Source organism: Protopterus annectens, chromosome 14.part0 (genome assembly GCF_019279795.1).
Source record: "Protopterus annectens isolate FY-2018-M chromosome 14.part0, PAN1.0, whole genome shotgun sequence".
Lineage (NCBI taxonomy): Eukaryota > Metazoa > Chordata > Ceratodontiformes > Protopteridae > Protopterus > Protopterus annectens.
This window is the reverse complement of record NC_056748.1, coordinates 1,026,609,520-1,026,631,320: the sequence shown is the minus strand read 5'-3', so window position 1 is coordinate 1,026,631,320 and position 21,801 is coordinate 1,026,609,520. Positions and strand designations below refer to the sequence as shown.

At 44.0% G+C, this 21,801-nt stretch overlaps 1 protein-coding gene across 1 annotated transcript in view; it reads left to right on the top strand.

Moving 5' to 3' along the window:
* The window catches only part of GOT1 (glutamic-oxaloacetic transaminase 1), a gene marked incomplete in the record, with an annotated part of 256,257 nt that overhangs the window by 190,124 nt on the left and 44,332 nt on the right, over positions 1 to 21,801 (top strand). Inside the window, 1 exon segment of the mRNA XM_044056832.1 lies at positions 10,014 to 10,164. Within this exon segment, the coding sequence (XP_043912767.1) occupies positions 10,014 to 10,164 (151 nt within the window).

Sequence of the window (21,801 nt, the reverse complement as noted above, 5' to 3'; positions counted from 1 at the left end):
GGGGTTCACATCCCCCTCCAGATAAAAGGCCAAGGCAGGTAGTTTATTATGACTCCTCTGATCAGGCTTCTGTTTCTTCTGTTTCTTCTTCTGACCAGGAATATTCTTTCCCTCCTTATGAGGATTCTGATGCTGAGGAATGCATTCCTTCAGCTTCTCCCCCTGAGGATTTCTCTTTTGGGGAAAATTTGCATGAAATGAGGGAACATTTCCACTGGGAAGGACAGGAGTACTCAGAATCTAAGAAAAGACTAAGGGATTTTCTTCTTCTTCCCCAACATAGGCCCCTGGCTATTCCTCCTATTTTGGATATTGTGGATGATGCTTTTTCGGAGGCTAACTTAACTCCTGACTCTTTTCCTCCAGCTCCTGTTAAGCCAGACAGATACTATATGGTTCCTGATTCCCACCAGTTTTTATTCAAGAACCCTATTGCTGACCCTGAAACCATTTCTCAAGGTCCTAAGGGCGTTAAGGCCGCTTCTGCTAAAAACCCCATTCCCACTGAGAAGGATTCCAGATCTTTAGAAAGATGGGGCAAAAAAGTGTACACTTCTGCTACTTTATCTAATAGGGCTTTAAACTGTCAGTTTCATATGCTGAAATACCAGCAATTTCTCCTGTCTGTTTTAAAGCAAAAGCTAACTTCCATTTCCGCCTGTGTGGATGATAAGGAACTACATGACTTATTGCATGCCACTGAACAAGTTGGGAAGCATGGTTTACACTGTGGATTTGATGCCTTGGAGGCTTCTTGTAGGGCTGCTGCCTCTGGCACAGTAATTAGAAGGCATGCATGGTTAAAGGAACAAAATTTGCCAGATCAGGTAAAGGCTAAATTATTGGATGCTGCTGTTCAGCATAATGTTTTATTTGGATCTAAAGCTGAAGACGTGATTAAAAAGATGGAGGACAAGGCAAAGTCCATGCAAACAGTTAAAGATTTCTTACAAGTACAGCCACCCAGATTTAGCAGGAATTGGCCTACAAAAAATTGGTCCTTTCCCAATTCGGACAGGCCTCAGAGGGGTAGATATAGACGCCCCAGAGGTAGGCCTCAAATGCAAGCCTCTTATAGACCAAGACAGTGGACTGCTTCCACCCCTAGGGGAGGAGAAGACAGGTCGCAAGCTCATAGAAAACAGACTCAATGACTCCCTCTGTTGGGCTGCAGGAACTTCTTGCCTGGAAGCCCCTCTCGGAGGAAAACTTTCACTTTTTCATCTAAATTGGACTCATATAACCCAAGACAAGTGGGTTCTGGATGTGGTTTCAAGAGGTTACAAATTCCATTTTCATACCCCACCAAGGCCAAGCGGATGGCCAGATCTTCCAAAACATCAATGGTCAGAGGCATTAAACCAGGTGGAAGCTCTCTTGGCTATGAAAGCCATAGAACTAGTTCCACTTTCAGAGATGGGACAAGGTTTTTACTCAAGGCTCTTTCTAGTCCCCAGGAAGCAAAATTCATGGAGACCCATTCTGGATCTGTCAGTCTTGAACACTTTTCTAGAGATACCAAAATTCAAGATGCTTACTCTACAGCAGCTACTCCCAATGCTGACCAAAAATGCATGGATGGTAACTTTGGATTTAAAAGAAGCATATTTACACATTCCCATCAGACAGGAACGCAGAAAATACCTCGGGTTCAAGGCAGGATCGAGGCACTACCAATTCTCTGCGCTGCCTTTTGCATTGTCTACTGCGCCCAGGGTCTTTACCAAGTGCCTGGCTCCAGTAGTAGCTTATTGCAGACTCAAGGGAATTCAAATTTACCCTTATCTGGACGACTGTCTTATTCAGGCAGACAGCAAGGATGTCTTACTCCAGCATCTACTGTTTGTTCAGAATCTTCTCAAGTTCCTGGGATTCACTGTAAACATAAAAAAGTCAAATTTGACACCCTCACAACAGATAAATTTTCTGGGCGCTTCTCTAAACACAACCCAGATGGCATTTCTGACATACGAAAAACAGTTACAGCTGGCTTCAACTTTCAAAACCTTGGCAACTACAACTCCGCTATCTGCAAGGAGTTTCCTGCAGGCTCTGGGTTACATGGCCTCCTGCATCCTTCTCGTACCATATGCAAGACTGCATACGAGGAAAATACAGTGGTACCTAAAAAGTGTATGGTCTCAGCATTGTCACAGTCTAGACATACTGATCTCTGTCCTGCCTTGTCTTCAAAAGGAATTCCTTTGGTGGTCCAAGGCATGTACTCTAAACAAAGGAAAACCCTTCTGTCTGCCTCCCGCCACTCAGATTCTAACCACGGACGCCTCAGATTATGCATGGGGAGCCCATTTTCGGGGCAACTGTCCGCAGGGCCTTTGGACAAAGGATCAGAAGCACCTGCATATCAATTTAAAGGAAATGTTAGCCATTCAGAAAGCTCTATTGGCCTTCAGGAATCTTCTACAACCAGGACAACTACTGATACGGACAGACAACACCACAGTTATGTGGTACATAAACAAGCAAGGGGGATCTCATTCCTACCCCCTTTGCAGACTAGCCATGGATCTTTGGAACACAGCTCTAGCTTGCAATCTGGACCTTCAAGCACAGCTTCTGCCAGGGAAGCAAAACTTCCTGGCAGACAGTCTGAGCAGAAACCTTTCGGATCCACACGAATGGATGTTGGACTCCGAAATATTCAAGATGATTACAGCAGTCTGGGGATGTCCTCACATAGACCTCTTTGCATCCCACCTCAATCATCAACTACAAATTTTTTGCACCAGGACTTTCCACGATCAAGCTTGGAAAGTGGATGCTCTATCATTCAGTTGGAGAAACCCCTCGGGATATGCCTTTCCGCCTCTTCCTCTTCTTCCACAGGTATTACTAAAGATCAAGCTGGACAAGCCCAAGATGATAATCTTGCTGGCCCCAAATTGGTCTCAACAGTTTTGGTACCCAACACTGAAAAACCTTTGTCTAGAGCCACCCTGGGTTTTACCACAGATTCCGAACCTTCTGTCCCAACACCAGGGTCAGATTCTACACTCCCATGTCAAAACTCTCAGCCTGGCGGCCTGGTTAATCCAGGATCTTTGATTCATTCTCTCCTACCCAAGCAGGTTATGGATGTCATTTTAGAAGCCAGACGTCCTAGCACTAGAAAATCTTATGCAGGAAAATGGAAAAGATTTTGTTCCTGGATGCAGGCTCAGGATTCTGATCCTCTTATTCCTAACATTCCTCAGATTTTACTTTACCTGTCAGACCTCTTACATAAGGGTCTCTCTTTCTCTTCCATAAAGATACACGCCTCTGCTATTTCTGCTCATTATAATACAGACCCTCCTATTTTTTCCCACCAGCTCATGAGACAATTTCTCAGAGGAGCTAAGAACTTAAGGCCCCCTAGATCTCCTCCCATTCCTGCTTGGGATCTCAACTATGTTTTGGAAAAGCTCACCTTACCTTCTTTTGAGCCTGCTACCTCATCTGACATCAAGTTTTTATCTTGGAAGACAGCCATCCTGTTAGCTCTGACCTCTGCCAGGAGAGTTTCAGAGTTGCAAGCTCTTATGGCTGTGGAATCTTATATTATTTTTCATCAAGACAGGGTGTCTTTAAGGACTAATCCTACTTTCATGCCTAAGGTGGTTTCCAAAGTGGCTTTAAATTAAACTATTCACTTGCCAACTTTTTTCCCCACTCCTCAAAATAAAGGGGAAAGGATCTTACATTCCTTGGATGTATACAGACAACTACATTTTTACCTGGACAGAACCAAGGACATCAGGAAATCAGAGCAATTGTTTGTTTCTTATGCTTCAAGTTCCCAAGGTAAAGCCATTTCAAAACAGACCATTTCTAAATGGATTGCTCATGGAATCAGATTTTGCTATTCACACCATGGAAAGCAAATCCCAGGGAGTATAAGGACTCACTCTACCAGAGCTGCTGCCACTTCAGCTGTCTTCCTCAGGGGAGTTCCTACCAAAGACATTTTGGAAGCTGCAACTTGGAGTTCAGTGCATACTTTTTCCAAGCACTACAATCTACCTCTCTACTCTAAGTCTAGGGCAGGCTTTGCTTCTGCAGTCTTGCAGGGCCTTATAGCCGCCCCCTCTACTTTATGACCACCTCCCTTTCTTTCTGCTTTGGGATTCTACCCTACAGTCATGACTGCAACAGTGAAACAGGATGAACATAGTACAGTTGTGTACACTTACCATAAATGTAGATGTTCGAGTGTCTTCACTGTTGCAGTCTGGATTTCCCTCCCTCCTGTCCCCTCTTATTTTTTCTTTTGTGTGGTTCCTTTTTTCACCCTTCTTCTGAGGTGTATTTGCAAAGGGTATGGGACCTTACTCATTTTGGAACTTCTGACATCTGGGGCAAGAAAAACTGGAGAACATGGCGTCGGCTGTCAGCTTTGTACTCCTGGCGCTCTGACGTCAGGGAGCATGGCTGAACAGTCGACGCCGGACCCAGACTTTGGGATTCTGGCCGACCGAGGACTGCCTGCCGGCAGGGGTAAACCCTACAGTCATGACTGCAACAGTGAAAACACTCGAACATCTACATTTATGGTAAGTGTACACAACTGTACTTTCTCCTTCGGTGTTCAATGTTGTGGAGAGGGTTCTCTCTGAAGAATCGAGACCCCTCACTCTTTCCTCTGGGTCCATTCCTGCCCCCTCGCAGTTGGGCTTGTCTTCCGTCATCCAGTCCCCCCAGGGACAGCCTGTGTCTATTGCGCCCCAGCCAGTTCCCCAGGAGGAACACAAAACCATTTGTGAGCTCTCCCCGGAGAGTCCATCCGTGGAGGTTCCTCATAAATGCCAGTGTAAAAGGAGGCACTTGGACTCCCCCGAGTCCCTCACTGAGGATACCGACTTGGAGGAAGGGGAAGGATCCCCCAAATCACCAGCCCCCCGAAGACTTCTTCTTCGCGGACATAATGGAAATCCTTTGCCGGGGGGGTGGTCCGCCAAAAAAACCTTCCTCTGACAAGTCTGTATTCCTGGAGGCGTTCGGCACAGGTCCATCTACCTCTTGGGTGTCCCCCCAGCTGACCCTCTGGTAGACCTTATCACCACCAGAGCTTGGAAGGAGCCGGACACTGTGAAGCCAATACCCAAAAAGCCCAACAAAATATTGAGCCCCGCCGGCAGATAGAGCTTCTTGGAGCAAAGGTTCCCTTGTTGATGCCATGGTGGTGGCGGCGGCCACAAAAAAGGAATTCGCCCAGGAATGTTCCTCAGTCCACCCCCCAGACAAGGAGTCCAGGACGATGGACCATCTTGGAAAGCGGACTTTTGCTTCAGCTACTTTTACTATAAGGGCGCTGAATTACTTGGCCCACGTAATTCAACTGCAGTGGGACCTGGTGAAAGAGTACACAGAGTCTCCCCCGGAGTCCATATTGGCTGAAGATAAACGGACCTTCTCAGCTCGTATGGCCACTCTCAAGTCTGTGTCCAATACGTCCATGCGTCTACTCTCTCACGCCACCGAGGGAGCCGCTAGGGCTAGCGGATCCGGTATTGCCTTAAGGCTCTGTCTTTGCTATTTCTCTGAACCCTTCAAGGCGTCCTTCGCTAACGCACCCTTTGATGGTTCGACCCTGTTCGGGAAGACTGTCCGCGATACGCTTGTCCAGAGCGAGAAAGACATGAAAATGCTGTCAGCCATCGGGATCCGCTTCTCTAACCATCAAAGGTCCTTTTCCAGGAACCAGCGAGGGCAAAAGAAGCTGTGGTTTTGGAAATCTCAGCAGTCCCAGAATGCTCAGGACTCCTTCTCCCCCAGAGACAGAGGGGGACAAGGTGGGCGCCGGCCCAGAGACAGAGGGGGGCCGAAGAACTTTGGGTCACGGGAACCTTTTTCAGATCGACCTGCGCAGCAACCCTGATGGGTTGCCCGACTGCTCCTCTCTGGAGGCAGTTGGGGGGCCATTTTTCAATGCACCTAGCCCAATGGGAGTCCATCACGACAGATCACTGGGTGCTTCGAATAATATCCAAAGGCTATTCTATTCCCTTCACAAACAAGCCCCCTTACACAAGGTGCCTCCCGGACGTCCCACCCTCTGAGGGAGGCCGCGTCTTTGGAAATACAAAAGCTGCTAGAAAAAAGAGCCATCCAGCAAATGCCCCTGACCAGTCCGGATCAGGCATCTATTCCAGGTTCTTTTTGGTGCCAAAAAAGACGGGGGACCTAAGGCCGATTCTCGAACTATCAGCAATGAACCTGTTCGTTGCCAAGGAAAATTTCCAGATGGTCACGCTTCAATCCATCCTGCCTTTCTTGCAGGAGGAAGACTGGTTGTGCTCGATAGACCTCAAGGATGTGTACTACCATATCCTGATGGACAAGTGATCCAGGAGGTCCCTCTGCTTTCGGCTAGGGGCCAGTCATTATCAATTCAGGGTCCTACCCTTCGGTCTCACCACAGCCCCCAGGGTGTACACCAAGGTCATGGCAGTTGTACTGGCCCACGTGAGACTTCAGGGCATTCAGGTCTTCCCGTACCTGGCTCCTCACTGCTCCCACCAGGCATCTACTCTTACTAGCCAGAGATTTTTTTCTCTGGATATCACCTCGGCTGGGGATTACCATAAATCTCAGGAAGTCTTCCCTTCAACCTGTTCAGGTGTTAGACTTCATAGGGGCGAGACTAGATTCTCTTCAGGCCAGAGCATTTTTGACTCCAGACAGACTACACAGCCTGGCACTTCATGTGTTAGCGCTTTTGCAGTCCCCTGCACTCCCAGCAGAATTAGTCCTGAGAGCCTTAGGATCCATGGCAGCAGCTATCAACCTGATCCCTTGTGATCATCTGCATATGAGAATTTTACAGTGGACGTTGCAAGTTCAGTGGTCGATACTTCATCAACATCTAGATTTTCCGATCCCTCTGAGTAGAGTGTGCAGACATTCTCTTGTGGTGGCTCCGATTCCAGGATTTGCAGTAGGGACGTCCCTTTGTTGTGCCCCAGTCCCAAGCCACGGTGACCACAGATGCCGCCCGCCTAGGGTGGGGGGGCAGTGTTCGGGCAGGACTGTTCAAGGCACGTGGACTCAAAGCGTGACCGTTCTGCATATAAATGTTCTAGAGATGAGAGTGGTCCTTTTAGCATTGCAGGCTCTTCATGCTGATCTTCCTCTGGGAACTATTGCGATCCAGTCAGACAATATGTCAGTGGTGTGGTATATCAACAAACAGGGGAGAACCAAGTCTTATCCCCTTTGTCGAGAATCTGTGAGAGTTTGGGAATGGGCGATCTCCACCAACTGCTTTCTGATAGCAATGCACATTCTGGGTTGGTCCAACATCTTGTAAGACAAATTGAGCAGAACTATCCTTTCTCCCTACTCTCTGAACCCTTGTGTATCGGAACAGATCTTCCTCAAGTGGGGTCAGCCTTGCTGCGATCTCTTCGCATCACCATCCAACGCAAAGTGCAGCGAGTTTTTTGCTCTAATCTCCCCGATGGGGGAAGCCCGCAGAGACGCTCTTGTTCATGCTTGGCCACCCGGTCTTCTTTACGAGTATCCCCCGCTCCCACTGATGACAAAATTCTTACAAAAAGCTCGTCGGTTGGGGAGCAGAATGATCCTCATAGCCCCATTTTGGCCTCATCAAGTCTGGTTTCCCTGCCTATGGTCTCATCTCATAGCTCCACCCTGGATCTTGGATCCCATTCCGGATCTGATTCGTCATCCCCTGGGAATGCTTCCTCTGACTCTGGACAGCCTGAAGCTCACAGCTTGGCTGCTGCAGTTCCACTAGTTGCTAGGACTCCCAGTATCTCTTCCCCTGTTAAATCCATCTTGGTTGTGACATATAAATCCTCTACCAGGAAAATTTACTGGAGCAAATGGAGACGTTTCTCCATTTGGGCTTCACAGAGAAATCTGTCTCCTTTTACCGCTCCGATCCCAGCAGTATTAGACTTTTTGTCTCATATCTTCCAGCAAGGAGCTAGCTCTTCCACAGTGAAGGTCCAGCTGGCGGCTATTTCTCATTTCCATGTAGGGGACAATTTAGGCTCTCTTGCTGCTGCCAGAATTTGTAAGACCTTTTTGAAAGGCACTTTTCTTCTGAGACCTCCTATTAAGAATCTGTCCCCGCTGTGGGATCTGACTTCGGTTCTTCAGGCCTAAGTTGCATCTCCTTTCGAGCCCTCGGCATCAGTTGACTTAAAATTCTTGTCATGGAAGACTGCTTTTCTGATAGCTATCACCTCAGCCAGGAGAGTGTCGGAGCTTCAGGCTCTTTGTATGAAACCCTCATATCTAGTGTTTCATAAGGACAGGTTGTCTCTCAGGACTAATACATATTTTCTCCCTAAAGTTGCTTCTGAGACAAACATTAATCAGTCTATTAATTTGCCTGTTTTTTCCCAAATTTTCAGAACAAAGGGGAATACAAACTTCATTTGCTGGATGTTCACAGGCAGTTACATTTTTATTTGCACAGGACAGCTGTCTTTCGTAAATCTGATCAACTTTTTGTTTCCTTTGCTAAGCCTTTTTTAGGGAAACCCGTTTCAAAGGTGACTCTCGCTAGGTGGATTTGTATCCTACAAGCATATAGAGAGCTTGGTTTACCAGAACCAGAAGGAGTTCATGCTCATTCTACGCGTTCTATGGCAATGTCTGCCGCATTCTGGTCTAGAGTTTCCCTGGATGACATTTGCTCAGCGGCTACCTGGGCGTCCTCTCACACCTTTATTACTCATTATAAACTGGATTTGGTGTCTAGAGGAAGGGATTCCTTTGGCTCTGCAGTGCTCCGGAATATTCTTCCTTAAGGGTCTCACAAGATTTCGGGTAGCTGGGGACTCTGTCCCACAGGTTGCTGATCAAATGAAGTTAACTACTTCAGATAAAGAAGTTATCTACTCACCATAACATTCCATCTGTGTAGGTAAACTTCATTTGTCATAAACCGTCCCTCCCTCTTTCCTCCTTATCTTGGCGATTATTTTTGCTGAGTTCGATGTTCGGAGTTCACAAGATTGATGTTTGTCCTTGGTTCAGGGGTCTCCGGTTTTAGTTTGTTGGTGTCACGTGTGGAGTGGCAAACTCGATCTGAGGATTGGAAGGAGGTTGCAGTGTAGTATGGTTAGGGTGGAGGAGCTTGGAGCTCAGATCTTTTTGCTTGGTTTGCTGCCGGCTTGGATCCGTTGTGGATCCAAAACACACAGGTTGCTGACAAATGAAGTTTACTTACTCAGATGGAACGTTATGGTGAGTACATAACTTCTTTTTTGTCACATATCACTCTAGGAATAGAGCATTGGATGACTTTCTTCACTGAGAAAACAGACAGGAACTGAATTAGTGACTGGCTCAGTTGAAATAGAGGGTAACTGTACCTTTAAATGAACCATTTAAGTTAAAATTGGTAATCTTACCTCAAGGCAATGTAAGGTCTGAGTGGGCTATATTCATTAAGGGGCTGCATTGGTAATCCCACTTGAATATTGGTAGTGGGCGTCCTCCTGCATCATCCAGGTGTTTATATATTCCTCTTTTTCCCCCTTAACATTTACTTAAGTTGTACTCAAGTGATGGAGCGCAATTGTACTCTACCCAAGTAGATTCATATGGAGGGTGGGTAAATAAGCAGGCAAGTGGAAATTACAGAGTAGTGCCAAGAAATGGGCAGTACTACATTCTGGATATAATCAGTTTTACTTGGATTGTTTTGGCAGGCTGTTAGGTTTTATCAGAACTTCCAATGAATTCTTATACTGTGACCCCTGGGGTTGGAATGGACTGTTTACTTTTATAGTTTGAGCTGCTTCTTTAACCACAGCTAGTTGGTAGGTAGGAAAAACTCGTGTCACAGCTGGTGAATGTATTTGCCAATGAATCCTGTCACATAATAGTCCAGACTCTGACTATATAACCTGCAGGTTGAGACATCAGTTATCTTTGCAGTAGGCTTTTTCTGCAGCTTTCCTTTGTTTCCTGTTTTACTTTTTTGTGCCATGGATGCTTGTTGCCTAATGTGTGTTTTGTCACTTTCTTTGTAGCGGCGATACCTATTTCCATTTTTTGACTCTGCTTATCAAGGCTTTGCCTCCGGTGACCTGGATAGAGATGCACAGGCTGTCCGCTACTTTGTTTCACAAGGATTTGAACTCTTCTGCGCTCAGTCCTTTTCCAAGAATTTTGGACTGTACAGTAAGTTATTGTATCTTTAAATTTGTGGGCAGCATGTTAAACATCATTGATTAGGCTTCAGCTGATTACACAGCTCACTTATTTGTGTTATGCATTAGTAGTCTGTATTGTTTTTTTTGTCCACCTTGTTTAAAATTTTTATAATTCTAGGTATGTGTAATCTACAGCATCTTAGTCTGCCTTGGAGAAGAGATGTGCAAAAAAAAAAAAAAAAACAGTACTTCAGTATTCATGCCGTGGCTGTATGTGTTTTAATGTAAACCTCATCTTCTTTTCTCCTTGTGTAAATCTTATAGTCATTTTTTATCCAGGGACGGCACAATATTTGGAATAGTTTAATTCATCAGTGGCATGCTTTGTTCTGCTTTCGCTGTTCTTAGCAGAGGACCATTTCACTAGCAATACATGCACATTTCTGAGACTTTCTTTTTTTTTTTTTTTTTACTCTTCTCAGCCATTTCAGTAATTTCATTCTTGTTTCCAACCCACCCTTTTCACATCCTTTTAGTACCCTATGTTACCCTGCGAAAGGAATCTCTGTCTCTCCAGGGGAAAATTGCCTTTCAGAATCTTCCATCTTTTTTCAGCTGACAGTGGAGAGCAAGGATCGGTGACTTGGCGAGCACTCATCTGTGTTTTCTTTGGAGTTTTTGGAAACTCCTTGAACCCATTGCCTTCAGAGGTGAATGAATGCCGTAACTGCTTATAGTGCTGCTTTGCACTTGCTTCCCCAGTCGCACTGAATCTACACATAATGCTTGGTAATCTAGTCTCATTGTTAGCTGTTCATGTTGGAATCTACACATAATGCTTGGTAATCTAGTCTCATTGTTAGCTGTTCATGTTGGAATCTACACATAATGCTTGGTAATCTAGTCTCATTGTTAGCTGTTCATGTTGGAATCTACACATAATGCTTGGTAATCTAGTCTCATTGTTAGCTGTTCATGTTGGAATCTACACATAATGCTTGGTAATCTAGTCTCATTGTTAGCTGTTCATGTTGGAATCTACACATAATGCTTGGTAATCTAGTCTCATTGTTAGCTGTTCATGTTGGAATCTACACATAATGCTTGGTAATCTAGTCTCATTGTTAGCTGTTCATGTTGGAATCTACACATAATGCTTGGTAATCTAGTCTCATTGTTAGCTGTTCATGTTGGAATCTACACATAATGCTTGGTAATCTAGTCTCATTGTTAGCTGTTCATGTTGGAATCTACACATAATGCTTGGTAATCTAGTCTCATTGTTAGCTGTTCATGTTGGAATCTACACATAATGCTTGGTAATCTAGTCTCATTGTTAGCTGTTCATGTTGGAATCTACACATAATGCTTGGTAATCTAGTCTCATTGTTAGCTGTTCATGTTGGAATCTACACATAATGCTTGGTAATCTAGTCTCATTGTTAGCTGTTCATGTTGGAATCTACACATAATGCTTGGTAATCTAGTCTCATTGTTAGCTGTTCATGTTGGAATCTACACATAATGCTTGGTAATCTAGTCTCATTGTTAGCTGTTCATGTTGGAATCTACACATAATGCTTGGTAATCTAGTCTCATTGTTAGCTGTTCATGTTGGAATCTACACATAATGCTTGGTAATCTAGTCTCATTGTTAGCTGTTCATGTTGGAATCTACACATAATGCTTGGTAATCTAGTCTCATTGTTAGCTGTTCATGTTGGAATCTACACATAATGCTTGGTAATCTAGTCTCATTGTTAGCTGTTCATGTTGGAATCTACACATAATGCTTGGTAATCTAGTCTCATTGTTAGCTGTTCATGTTGGAATCTACACATAATGCTTGGTAATCTAGTCTCATTGTTAGCTGTTCATGTTGGAATCTACACATAATGCTTGGTAATCTAGTCTCATTGTTAGCTGTTCATGTTGGAATCTACACATAATGCTTGGTAATCTAGTCTCATTGTTAGCTGTTCATGTTGGAATCTACACATAATGCTTGGTAATCTAATGTCATTGTTAGCTGTTCATGTTGGAATCTACACATAATGCTTGGTAATCTAGTGCTCACTGTTAGCTACACCACTTAGCCTCTACCAAATGGATACTACCTTCTGTCCCTCAAGACAGATGTGCCGTCCATTGTTTACTCCCATCCTTCCCTGCTTGCTGTTCCAGTACCTTGACCACTAAACAAACCTGGGTTATGTTGGATGCAATCAGAGCTTTATACTTGTGTGCCACAGAATTGGCTACATCTGTGACAGTCTGTCCTGCCTAATGCCAGATGCGTGCATGAGTAAGATTAATGCAAAAACAGCTCCATTTAAAGCATACACATGGAGTTGAAGCAAGCAGTTCCAAGTAAATAAAATATTGTGGTTTGAAGTAAAACCTTTAGAGAAACCATCTTTGATATTCTTTCTCTCTGTGTCTGGATTCCTCTGACATGAATGATTTCCAGCTTCTCAAAGGATTTTCTGCTCTTTGGTTGGTTCTGTTTCCTAGAGCTACTGTTCCTGACATCCATATTCTTTTTAGCAAAGACAGGAAGCAATCTTTGCATGGATTTGTCTCGGCCGTCTTCTTATTTTATTTCCAAATGCTTATTTAACAAACCTTGCCTTAGTAATAGCGGTAGGCTCCTTAGTACACTTTCATTAACAGATACAACTGAACAAAGTAATAATTACTTGCAAAAAGAAAAAAGAACTGCACTGTATTTATACATCTTTGAGTCTCACACATTATTTACAACACTATTTTATATATTTTAAGTCACTTTGCATTCTTTTTTTTTTTTTTTATCCGAGCCACCATGCTATGCTGCAGTGACCCCTCCCCAACTTGAAATCCTTAGTTTTATGTCAAGTGCATGACTTCTAGGCTGTCTGCATTGTGGTGGATTGAACCAGCTCAGTGTTTTACATGGAACTTAAACAGCTGACATGAGAGGGCCTAATGATAAAGCCTGGTTGTTACTGTTATGCTGCTTATTCTGAGAGGTAAATGATCAGTTACTAATGTGAAATCTCTACCAAGTAAGTAGTGTTTAAGGGACGAGGAGGGCCCATTTATTTATAATCACTCATTCTCGCTTGTGGAGCCTTTTATCTAGGCCTTGCTTAATTTACATCTCAACTAATGAATTGAGTGCTCTTCTTCATTACAGAGCTGCAAGATGACTGACATTAGACCCACCTGTGAAGCACCTATGTACACTGAAATGGTTTACTAAAGTCTGGGGATGCCAGTATCTGCTATGGTCGTAGTCCTTGTGTTAGATTTCTGAAACTGTTAGCTGCTTTCACTGTCAGTTTTATTTTTTGGGCATATGCCCTTTTGTTAAATCTGTTAGGGGTGCTGGATATTTTTGAAAAAAGAGGCATAGACTTTTGGTAGTATCCAGCCAGTCTTAGGAATAATTTTACTTTTTCAGTATATGAAATGGGCCTATTCTTTATGGCCTTCATCTTCTTTATCTGGAGTCTGAGCATTCGTTGATGCATCACGTACCCAGAGTATCTTACTTCATTTACAACTACTTTACTTTTAGAAGCATTAACAATTAGCTTAGCCTTTCTTAATACATCATGGCAAGTGGAAATCCCAGTTATCTGAGTGAATGAAAACATCACCCAAATAAGCAGCAACCTAGCGACTGGTGTTTTAAAATCAAATTAATGAGTAGCTAAAATGTTGCAGGAACACCAAGCAACCCAAAGTGGACATCAACATGCTTAAACAAGCCATTATGGATGGATAAGCTGGATTTTTTTAATTTTAAATTTATTTTATTTTATTTATTACATTTGTTTACTGAGCAGTGTCCGACTGGGCCAGGGACCCATTTTCAGCGGAGTCCCGGGGAGAAAAGCTCCACAGTATTACAAAAACAACAACTGCAAACAATACAGGCATTTATATAAGCAATAGTACAAAACAGGCGAATGCACCATACAGTACTGTGCAATTTATACAACACAAATAATACAACAGAGGATAGTATTTATGATGAGAAACAAAAATAGAAGTGGGTTGGTAGTTATCGAGGGGAGAGCCAAGAGCACAGCCACTGATTAGACAGATATTCCTTTAGGAGTGCTTTTGAACTGATTATGAGTCAGGTTTTTTGCTATTGTCTCTGGAAGAGTGTTCCAGAGTTTGGCTATTTTGTGGGAGTAGAGGGAGTTTCCATGATCGTTGTAGAAGTTGGAGACCTTGAGTAAGAGTTTGTTAGAAGATCTCAGATTATTACTAGGTTGGACAAGGTGGGAGATTGCAGGGCAGTTACTAGGGAAATGGATTATGTTGTGGGCTAAGGTTAGCTGATTAAGCGATAAAAGGTTGGGGAGCTCTAGCCAGTTTAACTGCGAGAGAGCTAAACAGTGGTGAAATCTGTATGGTTGATTCGTGACATGTCTTGTTGTAGCATGATTCTAGTCTGTTCACAGTTGATTTTCTACAATTAGTGAATATGAGAGAAGCACTGTGGTGGTGGTGCTACGGTAGCGTTGTCGCCTCATAGTATGACGTTGTCCTGTTTGATTCTCAGCTAAAGCGTCTTCTGTGTGGAGACGTGCATGAATGGGCGTACCTTTGTTGAAGGTTGTGCGTCATGGCTGGCAACTCGGTACATAAAAGTCTACTGCCAATCATTAGCGGACCGGAGTTCCGCTGTGGCGACCCCTAACTGGGAAAAGCCGAAAGATACAACAACAAGTGAATATGAGGAAAGCATACAAGAGGGTGGATAGCAGGTGTATGTGAGCAGTGGCTAGCCTGGCATTTGGAAGTAAGGTATGGTTTGGCCTTGTATAGGGCTCCTAGTTTGATGTGGACTTTTTTGATAGTTTGAGCAATGTGTGTATCAAATTTGAGGTTCTCATCTATGGTAACACCTAAATGTTTAGTGTGTTTTGTGCAGAATGGGGAGGTTTGTTTTATTTTTTTGTTACTGAATACTATAATTTTGGTTTTACCACAAACGACCAGGAATTATACCTCCAGAAGAATTTATTTTCTCTCCAGCAAATGTAAAAACAGCATATAAAACTTTGAAAGCACAAAAATTAAATCTCTCTTAGTGCCTCTGCTTAAAACAGCCTTTACAGTGGTAAAATACAAGTGTTTTGGTTCCAGTGGAGTTCATCTCGTTCATATGATTTTGGTTTTGTTGGGATTTAAAATTAATTGGTGTTGAGAGAGGTATGTTTCAATGTCCTGAAAAGATGATTGCATTTTTAGTTGGAGTGTATGGGGTGTGGGGGCAGAGCAGTTAAGTGTAGCATCATCAGCATACTTTACAACTGAGGCTTGTTGAGTAGCTGAACTAAGGTTGTTTGTGAATATGATAAAGAGAAGAGGACTGAGTATAGAGATCCTTGGGATACACCCATGGAGATGGGGAGTAGGGGGGAGAGAAGGAGAGTTTTCCCATTTTGCAGCTTGTTGACAACTGGAAAAATAGCTGTGGAACCAGGTTAGCGATGAAGGGCTGAGACCATACAAAGATAGTTTATTGAGGTAGTAGTTGGTGGGATATGGTGTTGAAGGCTTTTGACATATCTAGAAAATGGAAGAAACAAGCTGGCCTTCATTCATGAGATGACTGATGGTGTTAGTGAAGTTTAGGAGGGTCGTGCTAGTACTATGCTTAGGTCTAAAGCCATGCTGTGTGCTGGACAGGAGGGTATTGTTAAGGAAGTAGTTAATGAGTTGATTGTGGACGCATTTTACTAGTATTCATAGGTAGGTACTAGGCTATCGGCCTAGTGGCCTAAGTAAGCTTAGCCAACAAGGTTCCCTGACTTACGCCACCCAAGAAAGTTATTTTCCTGTGCCACTGTCGAGCAGAGACACAGAAGTGATCCCTGGGGTGTATTTCCTATTTCCCATCCACTCATCAAGATTTTTCTTGAAGAGTGCTAATGAGGAACTTTGCTTGACATAGATGGGTAGCTTGTTCCAGAGTGTGGGAAGTCTCTGGGACAGGAATGTATCTCTCCAGCATGTCCTGTTTATTGTGCTGACAAGGTTTAGGTCCCTAGACCGTGTAGCTCGAAGGGATTGGGATTTCTTTAGGTGTAGCATGTCCAACAGCTCTGGGTTTGACATAGCTTTATATGTGAGACAGAGATCACCTCGGAATAGGTGATATGCTACAGAGTAAAGCTGCAGATGTTTTATGAGGTACTTTCCAAAAGGGGCATTGTACTCTATAATGGGTCTAATGAGTGTCGAGTAGAGGGAAACAATAACCTTTTTTTTTCCTGGATGAGAACCCTTTTGTGATGAGGTGTGCCATGTAGAAGGACTTCCTGACTACTTTGGCGATGTGATTATCAAAGGTAGAGACTACTGTCTACCTGGGACCAAAGGTCTCTTATCACATATTCAGTGTTAAGTAGACTGCTGCCTATGTGGTAGTTCATGGGTACAGAGTTTTTACCAAAGGGGATGACAATGCAGTTTTTGGCATTGAGCTTGAGGCCATGGCTTTGACACCAGGCATCTGTCTCAGTGAGGCCCTTCTGTAGGCTGTCCGCATCATTTGGGCCTCTACTATGGCTCCTAGTTTGCAGTCTTCTGTGAACTTTGTTAGCCAAAGGCCTTCTGTGTTAGCCTATACTTCAGGGAAGTAGATTGCAGTGTGAGTTCTGTCAGTGAGCCAGTTGGCAACCTATCTTGTGACATAGGGATTTATACCTAGTTTAGTGAGTTTAGCTATAATTCCTGAATGGGGGATGGTGTAGAAAGCCTTGGCGAGGTCAAGATAGGCTGTGTGAACCACCTTACCCTCATCTACAGCTTTGGTGACTACCTCAAAAATGTCAGGTTCAGGAAGCATGATCCGTCTTTCACAAACCCAAAATGGGTGGGGTCCAGAGTTTGGAGGTTACCAATGTCTTTGAGTTCTATGATGATACGTTCCATGGCCTTACAGACCAGGCTCATCAGGCTAATAGTGTGATAGTTCACAGGATCAGTGGTGGCTTCCCCTTTGTGGAGTGGGGCAACTGTTGCTGTGCACCATTCAGTGGGCACAAAGCCTGATGTGAGGCTGTGATTGAACATGGTGCTTAGGTGGGGAGCCAGTTCATTCTGAAGTTCGTGTAAAACGCAGCCTGGGATGTTGTCCGGTTCCATGGATGCTGTGTTTTTGGCTTTAGAGAGTGCAGCTTTTAGCTATGTAATTGTGATTACAGGGACTCTGCATTCTTCCTGTATAGATATGGACCCTTTAGGGGGTGGGGGGTAAAGTTAGCACTGAACCTATCTGCCAGGATGTTGGCAATATCAGTTGGTTCTGTAAGTTTCGTGCCTTTGTGCTGTAACTCATAGCAGATCTGGGTGTTGCCATTGAGATTCTTGACATAGCTATAGAATACTTTGTGGCTGTCCTTAGAATCAGTGACGATTTTGTTTTCATAGCTAGCTTTGGAGGATATTATAAGGGACCTCAGCTTCTTATTGAGGCTGACCAGAGAGCTCCTCCACTCATGGGATTTTACTCTCTTGCAACAGTTTCTTCCTTTAGTGTTACAGTTTGTTTATGTCAGGGGACCATCAGATTGGCTTCCTTTTTTTGGAGGATAGTGTCTTGGTTCTGTTTGGGATAGCACGATCCATGCACACGTGCAAGTGCTTTAGAGTGCATTTGTGTAGGATACAGCAGTCGTAACTGTATTGTCCATCTGCAAGGGTGTCACAAAGTTCGCCACTTCTGTCTTAAGAAGCATGAAGTTGCCTTTGGAGAAATTTTTTACCTTGGTTTCTTTAATGGGGATGGGGTTAGGATGTGGATATCTAGGGTGATTAGCTTATGGTCGGATTGGACCAATGAGGAGTTGACTTCAGGTGTGGAACACCAGTCACTCATGTTGGTAATAACTAGGTCTAGGATATTGTTGCCCCTGGTGGGGGTGTGGATAAGTTGATCCAGGGCATTGGAATCTATCAATTCCAGAAAGCGTTGAGCGAAGGAGTTAGTACACGAGTAGTTTTCCCAGTTAATGGTGGGGTAGTTGAAATCGCCCATTATTAGGGTGTTTGATTGAACCCTAATATTTTCCAGTATATCAAGAAAAGAGGAGTGGGAATCCTGGGTCATGGTGGGGGATCTGTAACAAGCTACAATTTGGATTGCAGTTTTGCCCAGAGTTAGTTGCACTTGGATAACCTCGGATGCATTATGCTGATCAACTAACCTGGAGGTGTGGATATCCTTAATGAATATGGATACACCTCCGCCTTTGGTGTTCTGGTCCAGGTTACATGGCTGAAAAGTGTGATACAAGTTATAACCTGGTAGTGCAGGAGTGCTCTCTGAAGACTTGAACCAGGTCTCAGTCACTGCACAGATAGCAATGTTCTCCATTTTAAGGAGGGCCTCAAGTTAGTGCATTTTGAGATTTAGACTTCTAGCATTGAGTAGCATTACCCTCAGTTTTTGCTTGCCCTGTTCCTGTTATGGTGGTGATTTTGTCATTTGAACCTTGCATAAAAAAGGCACTATAGGGTCGGCAAGAGCCTTAGCCAGTGTCCCAAATCCCAGGGGCGACAGGTGCAGGCCATCTTTGGCAACGCATCGTGGTCTATCCACCATGTCATCCCAGGCAGACAGATACTGGATTACCTTAGAATGACACCAGAAGCTTAGCCAATTGTTGAAGTAAATCATTTTGTCCTTGTACTGCGATATCATTCTGGGCGATGGCAGAATGCTACTCAGGGCTAGGGTCATAACTGCCTGGGCTACAAGATCGGAGAGCTCTTCCATGTCTCTTTTCATGTAGTCTATGGAGGTACGTCTCACCAACATGGACAATGACAGAGTCATATTTGTACATGTGGAGTGACCCGAGTGTGTGGGTTATGTGGCGGATCCTGGCACCTGACAGTAACCTTCTCCTTGTTTAGCCTGGTAAGTGGGACATCAGTGTGCCTGACTATAGAGTCACTTATGACTAGTGTGTTGGGTACATTGTTTGCCTTATGGGCTGTGGTTGAGTGGCACACTGAGTCTGTGGGCTGTGTGTCATTTGGGTTGTGTTGGGGGGGTGGAGGTTGCTTGCATTTCTGCTTTGGAGGTCTCTGTTGCTTGAGCGAATTATTATCGAGAGCCTCCGCGAATGTTTTTGTGTTTCTGTGTGTGGATTTTGGTGGTGTAGATTTAGTGTGACTATGATGAGTGTGGTGCAGTGCAAGTGTTTACCTTCTCTTGACTGTCAAGTTCAGTCTTGGTTGGAGAGAGCTTTACCTCCAGTTTGGCTTGATAAGTGCATCTCTCACAGGTTGTAATGTTGGGTGATAGAAGGAGAGGGTTGTCTTTGTACATGAGGCAATTGCTACATTGCCCAGATTCATCAGATGAGAGAACACTGGGAGCTGACCCTGGACATGCCTGAATAAAAAACCTGTTTTCTCTAGATAAGTGAGGGAAGTGAGTACAAGAGCTGTTTTTCTCTAAACAAGTGAGGAAAGTAAGTACAAAAAACTATGTTCCTCTAGGTAAAGAGGAAGATTGAGTGCAGTAGTAATTTGTAGCTTATTTAGTGCTTACAACAAGTTCTGAACAAGTGCTGAGCATGAATAAGCAAATTCAAGTGCTAAAACTAAGAATCTGTACCTGGACTAGGAAACAAGTGCAAATGTGGGCTTTTAAAAAAGAAAGTTGAGAGAGATGGAAAAATTGCCCAAACGGCCAATAACTACACTTTCTGAGCCAGACAACACTCCTTATGTGTTAGGTTACCTAGTGCTTACCAATCGCACTGATAAGCTAGCAGGCTTCCCTCCAACGCAGAAAGGCTTGGTGGGGCACAGAAGCTTATAAACAGTCCTGGATGCAGCAAGTGTATATCTGGACTAGACTAGTTACAGGAAAGGTGGGTAAGAAGTGCAAACGTGGACTTTTAAACCAGAAGTTGAAAGAGATGGAAAAACTGCCCAAACGCTCAATAAACTACTATTTCTGGGCCAGAAACCACTCCTCTTGTGGTAGATGCTACCTAGTGCTTACCACTCCCACTGATAAGCTAGAAGGCTTCCCTCCAACACAGAAAGGCTTGGGGTGCTCAGAAGCATACATACAGTCCTGGATACAGCAAATCTGCATCTGGACTACACTAGTTACAGGAAAGGTATGAAGCAGGAGTTTTTTTATACAGAAAAGCAGCTAAAACAGCACTAAAAACAATTCAAGTGTATTGCAAGCTAGCACACTTCAGTGTGTAGCAGTATTAAAGCAAATACAGTTTAAATAAATGCAATTTATTCAAAATGTATTATGAACTGAATTCATTTTTGTTTTATTCAACTCTGAACAGTTAATGTGCCAAAAATATACTTCTCAGCTGAGAAGCACACTCAGTCAGAATACAGGGAGATTCTAGCAAAGATTTTTTTTATTTTTAAGTAAAGTGGAAAGGGAGAAAGGAGGAGCAGAAGATAATTCAAGCTTAACAAACTAAGTGGGTTGGCCTTTTCAAATGATCTCTCTGTAATAGGTAAAATGAGCTAATGACGCTAGACTGAGGGGAGTGCTCCAGACAGAATTTACAGTAGGGGCAGGCAACTGTGAAGGCACTAAGTATATGAACAAGATACCAACAGGGAGAGTTGGTGGCAATACAGCACCAATATAAATAATAAGCAAATGTATAAATACAGCACAGTGCAAATTAAGTTGCAATAAGTGTACTTGTCAGTTTGGAATAGATTCCAACTCTGCTTACAGCCAGGAGTTCTATCAGCTTTGCACCAATTCACAGAAATGCAGTCTGTACTGGAACTGCAACAGAGAAGAATACACCTCAGGCAGTGACTAACAGCTAGGATGTGGGCTGGCTCAACAACCCCTTACCTGAAACTAGATGTTCTTCATCTCACATTGCTGCAGTCCTTACACTTGGGTAGTCCGCTGTCCTCGGTCGGCCCGAATATCAAAGTATAAGGCTGACGTCGGTCAAGGCGCATTTGACTGACATCAGGACGTCAGGGTACAAATGCGCATGACCGACGTCATATCCTCAGTCTTTTTTGCCGCATGGTCCGATGCAGAAGCAGCGTTGCAAGTGCCGTTCGGCGTTCTGAAATTTTTCGAATTCGGAGTTTCAGACCGAGTCAAAGTTGGCTAAGTACCCGTTGGGAATATTTTAGTTTTTTCTTGCCTCAGTGGTTTACGGATGTCAGAAAAAGTGAATAACTGTATTTCTTGTGGGAAACAGATACCGCATAGAGATTATCATACTTTGTGTATTCCTTGTTTAGGGCCTGAGCACGACGTTGTTGGGTGTCGCTCTTGTGCTAGATTCAATAAGCGCACTATAAAGAGAAGGTTAGATTGTGCCAGGTTAGTCTTGGGGAAGCGGTGCAATTATAAAATGCCGTCGGATGCTCCGGCGCCCGCTTCTTCGAAGGAGCGCAAGGACAAAGCAGGTAAGCCTAGGCTTGGAGAGCCGTCCGTGCGGACGCCCGGTTCTTTAGAGGTGTCGGTGGAGCCGGTGGTTCCACCGGAGGTTTCTCTGGAGTCCCAGGGAGAGACTTTGTTATTGCAGGATGTGGCCTCTCAGGAGGCAGGTCAGGCTGAAGGGGCTTCTCAGGTTACTGTGCTCCCTCCCTTCCTAGGGTGGTTAGGCCCTCTCCTTCTGTTTCC